Source organism: Typopeltis vanoorti, chromosome 12 (genome assembly GCF_054136105.1).
Source record: "Typopeltis vanoorti isolate ZY-2024b chromosome 12, IOZ_Tvanoo_1.0, whole genome shotgun sequence".
NCBI lineage: Eukaryota > Metazoa > Arthropoda > Arachnida > Uropygi > Thelyphonidae > Typopeltis > Typopeltis vanoorti.
This window is the reverse complement of record NC_143560.1, coordinates 36,269,829-36,284,431: the sequence shown is the minus strand read 5'-3', so window position 1 is coordinate 36,284,431 and position 14,603 is coordinate 36,269,829. Positions and strand designations below refer to the sequence as shown.

Here is a 14,603-nt window from a genome sequence, read left to right as displayed (position 1 = left end):
TGTTGTTGGGAAGTTGTAGGCATGTTGCCTAGATATGATAACAGTGAATCGAGAAGGAGAGCAGAGATAATGAATAGTAAGATAGCTGAGTTGTGTGAAGCAAAAGAGGTTCAATTTGTAAATCTGTGGAGTGAAGTTGAAGGGAAGTTGGAATGGTTTAAAGCTGATGGATTCCATTTAAATGGGTTTGGTGTTGGGCATTTAAAAAAAAAAGCTATTGATTTCTGAGAAGGCACAGAGTCAAGAAGTTAATGTAGTAAATGATCATAGTCTACTTGTGAAGCTGGATAACACAACTAAACGGATTGTATGCAGGAGGAAGATGGATATGAGATTGAATATGTGGTTGCGACAACACAAGCTGATGGAATGCACAAAGGCGAGGAGGAGACAGGTAGTGGTATAGCAACTAGAAGAAAGGGCTGTAGTATAGCAGCTAGAATAGAGAATATGGTTGTACACAAATGTAATGAGTATTCAAAACAAGAGAGCATAAGTTTGTTTAATTGATTGAGTCAGTATGTTCAAAGATAATTGGAATAAGTGAAACTTAGTTGTCTGAGGCGGTTGTGATGTCGGGAATAGAAATAGAAGGATGTTTAATTTTCTGGAAGGATAGAAATGTGAAAAGAGGAGGGGGGGGAGTGCTGTTAATGAGGAATTGTGTCTGCAAAGTGTGGAAGTTGAGAGTGCATGCACAGATTTTGAATCTGTGGTGCGAAATTGAAATATACAAGTTAGTATATCTGATAGGATTCTGTTATAAGCCAGAGAATGCAGAGAATACTGATTATGAAATGTTTAGGCAAATTAGTTAGGCATGTAAAAAGGTGATCCTGATGGGAAACCTTAATTACAGGAATATAGAATGGAAGGAAGAGATAGTATATGTGAACAAGGAGAGTGAGTTTGTGAAATTTCTGAGAGATAAGTATCTTAAGCAGCATGTCATTGAAGCAACTAGAGGCTTTAATGTTTTGGATTTGGAGATAACTTCACAAGATGTAGTTGTTAATGAGATGTTGACACTGTTGCCAGTTGGTGAAAGTGATCATGAGGTACTTGTTGTAAAAAGGTGATCTTGATGGGAGAACTTAATTATAGGAATATAGAATTGAAGGAAGAGATAGTATATGTGAACAAGGAGAGTGAGTGTGAAATTTCTGAGAAATAAGTATCTTAAGCAGCATGTGATTTGAAGTAACTAGAGGCTTTAATGTTTTGGATTTGGTGATAACTTCACAAGATGTAGTTGTTAACGAGATGTTTATACTGTTGCCAGTTGGTGAAAGTGATCATGAGGTACTTGTTTGGAAAATGATGAAACAAGAAAAGGTTACTGCCAAAAATAGATAAATGTGGAAGTATAAAGCAGGTGATTATAGGATGCTGTGTAGTCAGTTAGCATCAGTACATTGTAGATGATCAGAAAAGATGTCGCAATGCATGAAAACTAACAAGGCAGTATCTGACAAAGGCAATTTATAATTGCATACCAAGGATTAAGTGAATAAATAGGGTAGGAGTGAAATGCACGAACAGTGAAATCAAGCAAGCTGTGCTTGAAAATAAAATGTTATGGAGGTACAAGATAGTTGGTGGTGATTGGATCCATGAAGAGTATAAAGTGCAGGCTAAGAAGGTGACAAGCATGATAAAGAAAAAAAAAGGTGCAGTATGTGAGGAGATTGGCTGTTCAGGCCTAGGTTAACTCAAGGGAATTTTTCTACTATATGGTAAGCAAGATAAAGAATAATTATGGCAGGTTAACTCTGCTGCCATGACTATCTACCAGTGTTAACCTGTCATAATTATTCTTTCTCTTGCTTGAAACAGTAGCAAAGGATATTATTATTATTATTATTATTATTATTATTATTATTATTATTATTATTATTATTATTCAGGCCTCCAAGGAGTCAAAAGACTCATCGAGGGAGGTCCTTCCTAAGACATAAAGTCTGTCAAGACTCATCGAGGGGAGGTCCTCGATGTCTCGATATAGTGGAATTATTGAATGAGCACTTTATCAGCATATATCATACTGGTGTAAATGATGCCATGCAATATAGAGAAGAGAGGCAAGTATTAGGAGAATTAGAAGTGAAAGAATCAGAGTTGTATCAGCTGTTGGTTGGGTTAGATGTAAATAAGGCTGTGGGAATGGATGACATATCACCATGTATTCTTAAGGAATGTGCACCACAGTTGGCTATGCCCTTCACCAGGTTATTTAATGAAAGTCTTGCAGTGGGTAGGGTTCCTAAGGAGTGGAAAGAAGGAAAAATAGTACCACTCCACAAGCATGGTTTCAGGACAGAAGTCTCCAACTAGGCCAGTCTGTATAACTGTGGAAGTTTTTGGAGAGGAATAGAATATAGGATTGGGTTGATGGACATAGCATTTTTTATGATGGTTAGCATGGATTTGTAAAGGGTAAGTCTGTTTTAGCAATTTATTTGCATTTTATGATAAGGTAACAAGTGTGTAAGATAAGGGAGAATCATATCTACAGTGATATTCTTAGGCTTTGCAAAAGCATTTGATAAATTACCACATGATAAGTTGGTGCACAAGCTGCAGAGGATGGGAATAGATAGCTTCTGAGAGAATGATACAGGTTTTTTCAGAGAGAGTAACTAATGGCTTGTCCCAGGGATCTATTCTTAGGCCCCTGATGTTTTACCTGTTTCTAAATGATATATCATGTGGACTGGTAATCTTCAGTTGTATGCTGATGATCCAAAGTTAGCAAGAATTATAAGTAGCACTGCTGATGTTAATTCCCTTCAGAAAGGAATACTCTTTTCCTTAGACAAAAGAGTGGGGTTGTAGTTTTAATATCAAGTGCAAGGTGTTGTATTTTGGAGTGCAGAAATATAAAGCTGTGTACTATATCAATGGTGCCATACTGAAAGGAAGTGGATGAGATTAGAGATTTGGGAGTGATGATTGACAGCAGACTGAAGTTTAGAGGGCATATTGCTAGTGTTGTGAAGGCTGCACATCATAGTGCTGCTATGATAAGAAGTACTCTAACATGTAGGGATAAAGAAGTGGTTGTGCACCTGTTCAAGGCACTGGTCAGACCACCCTTGCACTATTGAGCTCAAATCTGGTCACCTGGTTTTCAATGTAATGTGAAGACATTGGAAAGGGTTTAGAGGTGAGTGACTAAGACAATATCAGGACTTTGGAATGCTGGCTATGGAGAGAGGTTGAAGAGATGTGGGTTATAAAGTTTGGTAGATAGAAGGAAAAGAGGTGATATGATAGAAACATTTAAGTTAGTGAGAGGATTTTATCAGATTAATCCAAAGTTGATTATAAAACAAGTAGAAGATGAGAGGGGAAGAACCAGCGGTCATTCCTGGAAGTTATGTAAAAGTGCGATGAAGAGGAGTGTGAGGAGTAGATTTTTTACGTATAGAATTGTCAGTGAATGGAATGCATTACCAGAATGTGTTGTTAATGTAAGGAGTGTCAAGGAGTTTAAGATTTAGTATGATAAATATGTTGTCAGTTGAATGAACTTCCCACAATGAGTCTGCCGACTCCACTGAGGGTAGGGTATAACAATAATAATGATAATAATATTGGAGAGTGAGGGGAGATATCCTTTAAAGTTTCTTAAAATTCTTGATTTTGTTTGGAAGAGATTATTATTATTTGTTTCTTTCATCACATTTTCACTCATGAAAAGTACCTCGGGCACAATAGGGGTTAGATAATCCAAAATGATCCATGCTGTAGTAACCAGCAATGATACTTTTTCAAGCCACTTCAGACTATCAGTAAACAAAATGGTGGTTGTTTCACACCAATTAATGAAAATCTTTCCACTTCCTAATGACATTTTTACCACAGTGGGATTTAAAACCACAGCCTGTAGCTTTGAAAGCATAACCCCTTCCACTCAAATCCAACCTGACCTAGTGAAAAGTGCCTTGTTAAAAGTACAAATAAGGTTCTGACAACCAATTATGGGTGGTATAAACACAGTATTCCTAACCTAAGAAATGTCCAGAGTTATAGGTAGCAACCTTCCACTGAACATGCCTTTGAAAAATGGGCAGAAATTTATCATATGGAAATATTATTATTAATACTAACATCAAACCACCTCCATGAAGTCAAAAGACTAATCATAAGAGGTACACACTGTTACATACAAAGCCCATCGAACCATTTTTTAAACTCATTCATCATATCTGCATTCACCACATTGTCAGGTAATGTTCCACCTGCCAACTCTCCATGCAAAAAACCTGCTCACATCCTCCTTATATAGATTCCAGGGATATTCCCTTGTTCTGCTCCCTTCTTCCATTCTGTGAAAATTTCCTCCACATTAACCCAGTAACAGCTATTACCGGCTTAAAGGTCTCAATCATATTCCCCCTCCCCTCTCTCTTCCTCCTGTTTACAAGACTTTGTAGACTGCATTCCCTCAATCTGTCTTCACATCCCAAAGACCATTTACCACCTTAGTCTTCTTTGGACCCTTTCAAATATATCCTCATCACCATGAAAACAGCAGACCAAATCTATCCAGAATAATCCGTATGAGCCCTTAATCAAGTCTCATATAGTTAAGGCCACATAATCTGATGTGATGCCTTCACAATTTGTTCAGTGTGACCTCTGAACTTCAGATCCCTGTCCATCACCACTCTAAGGTCTCTTGTCTCCTTTACTTCCTCCAGAATTTTCCCATGAAGTGTATACTTTGCATCCATTGTTGCTTACCATATTTCAGAACCTTACACTTTTCAATATTGAACTAATAGGTCCATATTGTTGTCCACTCATATAAGCTATTCAAATCCTCCTGTAAGGCTACTGCTTGATTCCTGATCACACTCCTCGGTTTTACATCATCTGCAAACAGCTGTATATCACACTCTTCCCATATCATTAATACACAAATTATACAACATCGGTCCAAAAACAGACCCCTGTGGTAGACCACTAGTGGCTTTCCTCTTCCAGAATACTGCAGCCCCATACACAACTTGCTGATAGCTATCTAAGAGCCAGCTTGTGGCATGGTAATTTATCAAAAGCCTTTACAAAATCTAAGTATACCACTGTATATGCATTTTTTCCAATATATTCTGTCACCTTGTTATAGTATATAAGCATAATTTTAAAACATGATCTCCCTTGGGCATGCAAAAACTTTTAGTGGAGTTTATTAAACTCCACTAAAATTACCCATAGTGCTCTCGTTTTTTTTTTTTTTTTTTACAAATTTTAAATTTTAGTTGTTCTAATATTAATTAAAAGAGCTTAATGATTTAATAAATTAAGCAGGACATCATTACTTTAACATCACCTTATATATATATATATATAAAGAAAGAAACTGTGGCCCCACTATGTAACTTTTTTTAAAAACCTTTACCCTTTACTCTATAGATGTTGGATAGCACTGCACTAAAGAAATTGATGTGAACATCATAGCCTCTATCAGTAAATAGCCTAGGCATGAAGATACTTCTCATGCAAACTTTGTTTCTTTATACTTGGATAAAGAATTAAACTACAATATAATTTCTTATCAGTATAACTGAACTTGAATGGTTTTGGTGTCAAGTGCTTGGAGAAATAGTTAATTGAAATAGTGAATGAGAATTGTGAGTGGAACAAGATATGTCTGAGTGGTTGTAGTAATCTGCATAGTTTTTTCAGATATTCCCTTAATGCAAGGAATAGGTATGGTCTTATTGTAATATTTTTTAATTTTTGGGTGCATTATTATAAAGATATCTATTTAACTGTTTTTCTGTTGTAGCTCTTTATAAAAGATTTACTTATTATTTGAAATTCATTTTTTTTGCTGCTCACTGCAGCAAACTTTTGAGACTCTAATTTTAAAAGTGCTAATTACACCTACATTATACTTGACGAGAAAATAATTTCTTGGTAGCAGCCTCACAGTCTTTACTCTTTAGCTCTTCTTTATTGCCTCTCTCAACAGTTCCTTCATGTCTTCTTTCATATTACTATTCTTGGAGATGTCACGTAATAATAATTACGTGACATCTCCAAGGAATCCAAAGACTCATCAACAGAGGACACCTATTCTACAACTCTCCGTTTCCATCATTCAATCTACCAACTACAATGAACCGCAACTACCATCATCATCATCTACATCAATTCCATCTACCACCCACTACCACTACTAGTATTTTCACAGACAGTCACAAACATCTATACCCACTGCAGGATTTGAACCTGCAGCCTTTTGGCTGGAGAGCAGATATGCTAACCACTCGACCAACTCGGCCAGCTTTATTTACATATTGCTTCTGTCACATAACAGATCTTCACGCCAAGGAAACATGCTTTCATTGCTTGATCCTTCCGTATGCCCCTAATCATGGAATTATCATATATCATTTCTTTTTTTTTCCATTTCTTTTTTTTTGTGTGAGGTGGGGGGGGCTTTCATTATTTCATTTTGTTTGGTACCTTTCCCGATCTTTGCTAAGTGTAAGTGCTTTTTTATTCTCTCTAACTGCAAGTAGTATAGTGAAGCACTTATCAAAATTTTCAAATCATTCCACACTTTTTGGTTGTTATTTTTTGAAAGCTTCTTAATATCACCTTCCTCTCATGTCTTTCACAATGCACCATCTTGCACTGTAATATTAATACCATTCTTGTTCACATTCCTGCTTGTAATACCGTTCTTATTTGTTCCTTCATTTGAGATTTTGATCACATCCAGAATTTGAAGCTCTTCTGATTCTCTAATTAGCACTTCCCATAAACTACTTACATTTATTATCTCATACATTCCATGCACACTTCATCCTACAAAATTTTTTCATATCAAACTCAGTAGTTTTGTTTGTTTGAAAAATCATACAATTTTCAAACAAACAAAATAGTTTCATTTCATTAGGTTGTTTTATTTTATTCAATTTTTTTCCAGAATCTTGAGTAAAAATATACTGCTATATTGTTACTCATGGAAAGATTTGATAAATAGCTGTGTCATAAGAAAGTAGTGCCATTTTTGAAGAAGCCCATTTTTTTTAACAATAGCATCATGAAATACTAGATTTCGGACTTTAAAAAAATTCATTTACTTGTATTCTATTTATGCAGCACTTTCCTTTTTTTATCACTTTCTAATATTAAAATTTTCTCTCATTCCACAGATTTCCTAATAAATGATTATAACTATTTTGTCATTAAATAATCATTTAATAAATGACTGCTTTCAGTCTAGTCATTACCATATACCTATTACAAATTAGTAGTACTCACAGATTATTAGGTGTGGCAAACTACTATAGAATCCTGAACTATTTTTATTAAATTTAAACTTTTTTTTATAAATAAACTGAATCCCAAGTTTCAAGCTATTCAAAATTGCATGCAATTATTTCAAAAGTAAGTTAGAAAAAATTAAAAATACAAGTTATGCTAATTCTAAGTTCTTTAAATAAAATTAGTTTTTTTTGTGTATTTCTTTTTCTAGCCGTCCCAGTTTGAGTCATGTGTCCCTTTTCTACCCAATGTTCTGAAAGTTTTCCTAGAGAACAGTCAAACTAAGTCATTTAAGTATGATAGTACAACAACTGTACAGGTAATTTGGAAATTTCTAAGATAATGCTATTTTATTTCAGCATATTCATTAATATGCATTGTAATATGATGTATTGTTACACCTTGAGCAGAAAAATATTTTCCTAGATATGAATGAAATTGTCTTATTATTATTATTCCTGAAACCTCCAAGGAGTCTGAAGACTCATCGCGGGAGGACACCTACAACTGTCTCAACCACTACACCGAACCTCTACTACGAATCGTCTCCATCAACGCCGTCTACTGCCCATTTCCACCACCACAACTGGTATTCTATGTCTGTAAATTGCGTGTGTTCTGAAGGGCCAATTTGTCTGTATGCAGGAGGAAAAACCCGAGTTTCCAGGAAGAAAAACCCTGCTACCTCCGTATGAGATCGGCTAACTCACCTTCGATTGAAAATCATCCAGATAAAGCTTCCTCCCTTTTTTTTTACTAAATAATTTAAGGATTTAAGGAAATTACAATGTCAACTAGGATATAGATTAAAATAAATTTTAATATACTTCAATATTTCAGGAACGTCACATTGCCATTTTCAAGAAACTTAAGAACAACACACGTGCACGCAAGCACAACAAACAGTAAGTGAGGAAGAAGCTGGAAGCTATTATTTCTCCTAAAGTGCTGATGGTTCCCCCTAGCAGGCAATGTTGGTATTCTTGGGCAATTGGGCTGAAGGTCTTCTGATGTAAGTTTCAACAAATTTGAGGCAGTCTCATGCAGCAAAATTTGTTGAGGTTTGGATTGTTTCTTAGGGCTGAAACTGATTCCATGAAAAGCCTTTCATATTTGTATTTACTACGGTGTATTATCATTGCTTTCTTCCACCCTATTCTATGGCAGGTATCCAGTGCATGGTCAGCAAGACCAGAGCGGCTGTATTGGTGAAACTGGATTTCGTCCTTGTGTTCTGAAATTCTGATATTTGCTGTCCTGCCTGTTTGGCCAAGGTAGGACAGCAAATTACAGCTGCAAGGGACCTGGTAATAACCAGTAGGTCTGGGGGGGGGGTCTTTAGTAGAGCGGATAAGGGATGCCAATTTATTATATTGTCTGTAACAAGAAGTTAAGTCATGCTTTTTTAGGATTTTTGTAATTTTTTCCGAGGTGCCTCGGATATAGGGTATGGTGATGGATTAGAGTAATCCTTGTAAGGGGGGGGGAGGGGGTTGTGGTTTACTGGCTTCAATATTTTTTGGATTTTTTTTAGTGGGGGGGGGGTAGCCATCGGCTGAGAAAGTGTTGAGAATGTGGTTTAGTTCTGTGGTTAGGGCAATGTCATTTGAACAGATAAGTTTAGCCCTGTAGTGTAGTGTCTTAATGACTCCATATCGTTGTGAGGAGGGGTGGTGGGATTGTTGGTGAATGTATCTGCCTGTATGGGTGGGTTTTCTATAGACCGAGAAAACCAAGGTTCCATCAGGCTGGCAGGTGACTAATGTGTCTAAGAAAGGAAGGCAGTTGTTTTTATTCTTCTTCCAGGGTGAATTTGATTCTGAGGTGTTGGTTGTTTAAGTGTGTTAGGAAGGAGAGGAGTGCATCGGAGCCATGTGGCCAAATAGCGAACACATCATCAACATAGCGAAGCCAAATGGTTGGTTTTTTTGGGGCAGAGTTTAAGGCTTTCTCTTCAAAAGTCTCTATATAAAAGTTGGCCAAGGGTGGGGAGAGTGGAGAACCCATGGCTGTCCCCTCTATTTGTTTGTAGAATTTTCCTTGCCAAACAAAATAGCCTGAGTTCATTGTGAACTGAAATAGGGCTGTGATATCGGGAGGAAATTTAGATTGGATTAGCTCTAAGGATTCTTTGAGTTGGACATTTGTGAATAAGGAGGAGACATCAAAACTGACCATTTTGTCAGTGTGTTTGAGTGTAAGATTTTCTATGCTGGCTTTGAAGTGGGCTGAGTTTTTTATGTGTGAAGGTGTGTTGCCAATATAGTGTGAGAGAGCTTTGGCCAAATGTATAGCTAGTTTGTATGTGGGGTAATCAATGCCATCCACTATGGGACATAATGGCACATTTTCCTTATGTATTTTTGGGAGTCCATAAATACGGGGGGGGGGGGGAGTATGGAGTTAAATGGTTTTAATTTGTTAGTGATTTCCACAGGCCAAGAAGTGGCCTTCTTAAGGAGCCAGTGGAGTTTTCTAATTTGTGAGATGGTGGGATTGTACTCGATAGGAAGGCAAGTAGCTCGAACTAACAATGGAGCTTTCAGCTTACCTGTGTAATCCTTTTGGTTAAGCAATACTGTGGCGTTCCCTTTATCAGCTTTTGGTGATTATTATTTCTTGTTTTTCTTTAATTCTATTAGAGATTTAATTTCTTTACTGAGTATGTTGGCTTTTGGTGGTTTAGCTTTGGTCAGAACACAAGCCACATCCAGTCTAACATCGTTCGCGACGTGGTTTGGAAGGTGTCGTATCCCGCGTTCAATTCGTATCATAATATCTTCAGCAGGTATTCTTCTGGGCGCAGTGGCCATGTTTGAGGGTGTCGAGTGCTTCAGGTTTCACACTAAATGACGAAAGGTTGACTACCGTTTCGGTAGGAAGTTGTGGTTTCGAGATCGAATTCTTTTTTAAATTTCCAAATTTTTTGATGTGTAGATCTCGTACTTTTTTAAATTCTTTCTCCGCTGCAGTGCATGAGATGTCATATAAAATAGACCAAATTTCGTGGCTTAAGGTGCTTGAAAGATCATCTTCGAGTGCCTGGATAGCTAAGTTAGCATCATTCAGGAAACGGCGAGTCGTGGCAATTTGTTACCTGAGCAAGGCTTGGCTGGCATGGTTATAAATACGAAGTGCCTTTTGCCAAGAGAAATGGTGCTTGAATTTCACACAGTTAGGAATTACTTGGTTATCCCAGCAGCGTTTTAGGAAGGTGAGATGATTCAGTTGTCTTGATAGCTTTAACTTCATTTTACCGTAATGGCGTGCTTTACATGCGACATCATCTCCGTGGATTATCGTAATTCTCGTGGATAGGCTTAGACGTTGGTTATGCATTTTTTACCAAATAATTTAAAGAAATTACAACGTCAACTAGGATATACATTAAAATAAATTTTAATATACTTCAATATTTCGGCAACGTCACATTGCCATTTTCAAGAAACTTAAGAACAAGACATGTGCATATAGGCACAACAAACAGTAAGTGAGGAAGAAGCAGGAAGCTATTTCAAAAAGACCTTTCAAGCACCTTAAGCCACGAAATTTGTCTATTTGTCTATTTTATACAACATCTTGTGCACTGCAGCGGAGAAAAAATTTAAAAAAGTACGAGATTGACACATCAAAAAATTTGAAAATTTAAAAGAGAACTCGATCTTGAAACCACAACTTCCTACCGAAACGGTAATCAACCTTTCGTCATTTAGTGTGAAACCTGAAGCACTCGACACCCTTGAACGTGTCCACAACTTCGCCACTGTGCCCAGAAGAATACCTGCTGAAGATATTATGATACGAATTGAACGCGGGATACGACACCTTCCAAACCACGTCGCGAACGATATTAGCCTGGATGTGGCTTGTGTTCTGACCAAAGCTAAACCACCAAAAGCCAACATACCCAGTAAAGAAATTAAATCTCTACTAGAATTAAAGAAAAACAAGAAATAATAATCACCAAAAGCTGATAAAGGGAACGCCACAGTATTGCTTAGCCAAAAGGATTACACAGGTAAGCTGAAAGCTCCATTGTTAGTTCGGGCTACTTACCTCCCTATCGAGTACAATCCCACCAACTCACAAATTAGAAAACTCCACTGGCTCCTTAAGAAGGTCACTTCTTGGCCTGTGGAAATCACTAACAAATTAAAACCATTTAACTCCATACCCCCCTCCCCCCCGTATTTATGGACTCCAAAAAAAATACATAAGGAAAATGTGCCATTACGTCCCATAGTGGATGGCATTGATTACCCCACATACAAACTAGCTATACATTTGGCCAAAGCTCTCTCACACTATACTGGCAACACACCTTCACACATAAAAAACTCAGCCCACTTGAAAGCCAGCATAGAAAACCTTACACTCAAACACACTGACATAATGGTCAGTTTTGATGTCTCCTCCTTATTCACAAATGTCCAACTCAAAGAATCCTTAGAGCTAATCCAAGCTAAATTTCCTCCCGATATCACAGCCCTATTTCAGTTCACAATGAACTCAGGCTCTTTTGTTTGGCAAGGAAAATTCTACAAACAAATAGAGAGGACAGCCATGGGTTCTCCACTCTCCCTACCCTTGGCCAACTTTTATATGGAGACTTTTGAAGAGAAAGCTTAAACTCTGCCCCAAAAAAACCAACCATTTGGCTTCGCTATGCTGATGATGTGTTCGCTATTTGGCCACATGGCTACGATGCACTCCTCTCCTTTCTAACATACTTAAACAACCAACACCCCAGAATCAAATTCACCCTGGAAGAAGAAAAAAACAACTGCATTCCTTTCTTAGACACACTAGTCACCTGCCTGCCAGCCTGTTGGAACCTTGGTTTTCTCAGTCTATAGAAAACCCACCCATACAGGCAGATGCATTCACCAACAATCCCACCACCCCCTCCTCGCAACAATATGCAGTCATTAAGACACTACACAACAGGGCTAAACTTATCTGTTCAAATGACAATGCCCTAACCACAGAACTAAACCACATTCTTGACACTTTCTCAGCCGATGGCTACCCCCCACAAAAAATCCAAAAAATATTGAAACCAGTAAACCACAATCCCCATCTCCCACTCACAAGGATTACTCTAAATCCATCACCATACCCTATATCCGAGGCACCTCGGAAAAAATTACAAAAATCCTAAAAAAGCATGACTTAACTTCTTGTTACAGATGATATAAAAAATTGGCATCCCTTATCCACTCTACTAAAGACCAACCTCCCCCCCCCCGTAGACCTACCTGGTGTTTACCAGGTCCCTTGCAGCTGTAAGCTGTCCTACTTTGGCCAAACAGGCAGGATAGCAAATATCAGAATTTCAGAACACAAGGACTACATCCGGTTGCACCAATACAGCCGCTCTGGTCTTGCTGACTATGCGCTGGATACCTGCCATAGAATAGGGTGGAAGAAAGCAATGATAATACACCGTAGTAAATACAAATATGAAAGGCTTTTCATGGAATCAGCTTCAGCCCTAAGAAACAATCCAAACCTCAACAAATTTGGCTGCATGAGACTACCTGAAATTTGGGAAACCTACATCAGAAGACCTTCAGCCCAATTGCCCAAGAATACCAATATTGCCTGCTAGGGGGCACCATCAGGACTTTAGGAGAAATAATAGCTTCCAGCTTCTTCCTCACTTACTGTTTGTTGTGCTTGCATGCACGTGTGTTGTTCTTAAGTTTCTTGAAAATGGCAATGTGACGTTGCCAAAATATTGAAGTATATTAATATTTATTTTAAGATATATCCTAGTTGACGTTGTAATTTCCTTAAATTATTTATTAAAAAATGCATAACCAACGTCTAAGCCTTTCCACGAGAAAAAAGATTCCTCCCGTCACGACGTGAATCGAACTTAGGCCTATTCCAATTGAAGGGTGCTATGCACCGTCGTTCTTCCAATTGTTCTGCGGAGGCGCTTATTGTAGTGTACTTTGTCACATATCAAGATGTGCTAATATCTTTCAACTTTCTCTTCATGTTTAAATATGAAGAGAGACAAAACAATTTATTCTTAAGTTAAATTGTTTTGTTCGAGTTTCATAAAGTTACAGTACAGTATTGAACTTTTTATTTGCCCTCTGATTAACAAGCTTACCAACTCAGTTATCTGACCATTAGATTAGATGGTCAGATAACTTTTTCCTCTTTTTTTTTTTTTTTTTTAAATGATAATTTCATACTCCAGAGATTGTTCAACCATGAGGATGGATATCAGGAGATTATTGAGGAGAATGAAAGACAACAGTGAGGCAGGAAGAAGTATTTTGTCTGTTCCTCAGATATGGAAAATGAGGTGTGGCAGAGAGCAGATATCTTAAATGGAATGTTATTGGAAGTGTGTGAAAAGAAAGAAGTGCTGTGAATCTGTGGGATGATTTTAAGGGATGAATGTAACTGTATAACAAGAGCAATAGAATGTATCTGAATAGTTTTGGTGTGAGTCATTTGGACAAGTTGTTGCTGGAAGAAAATGTAACGAATGATACAAACAAAGTATCAGTGGAAGTCAGAGATGATGTAAATGAGTAGGATAGTGGATCAGTGACACTGATATAGTTGTGAATGGAGAGGAGAATGTGAGACTAGCAATGCAAGTTTGATGTGGAAACAGGATGGATCAGGGAGACACAGGGTAAGGAGAGTGGATTCTGAAAAGTAACCGGTGCATGTGTGTATGGATGGATAGCATTGAAATGGAACAGCCTCAGACAGGAGCAAATGAGGAGAAGTCACAAATTGGGGAGGGCAGCATGAGTAGGACTGGTTATAGACCAAGAAATGAATTATTATGCTTATTTATGAATGCCAGGAATATCAGAAATAAAGCACAGAAATTGTTGTGTTGATTGAATTTATATGCCCTAAAATAGTTGGCAAATGAAACATGGTTAGATGAGGATAACATCTTGATGTGAATAGAAATTGAGTGATATGATGTTTTTTATAAGGATAGGAAATGTAAGAAAGGAGGGAAGTGGGGGGGGGGGGAGGAGTGCTGCTGATGAAAGCAAGGGGAATTATGTCTGCACAAGATTGAGATGTTAGAGGGGAAAAGTGACAGTGGTTTTGGAACCAGTACGGTGTGAAGTGAAGTGAAGGTTGATAGAATGAGATATTTGGTGGGATGTTGCTACAGTCTAGGGCAGGGGTTCCCAACCTTTTTGTTTCCTAGAGCACATTCTAAAATACTAGTAGGGCGATGGGCACCATCTATTTTTTCAAGCAAATTTTTTGAATTCTTTTGTTAAATGAGTACATACAAAGTTTACATTATAATCAAATGTTTT

The 14,603-nt window shown here is 37.5% G+C and overlaps 1 protein-coding gene across 1 annotated transcript in view; it reads left to right on the top strand.

The window, feature by feature from the left end:
* LOC150100697 (uncharacterized) overlaps nucleotides 1–14,603 on the top strand; it is a 463,381-nt gene that overhangs the window by 257,613 nt on the left and 191,165 nt on the right. The window contains exon 8 of the mRNA XM_090401246.1: nucleotides 7,499–7,606. Within this exon, the coding sequence (XP_090257372.1) occupies nucleotides 7,499–7,606 (108 nt within the window). The remainder of the gene's footprint in view (nucleotides 1–7,498; nucleotides 7,607–14,603) is intronic.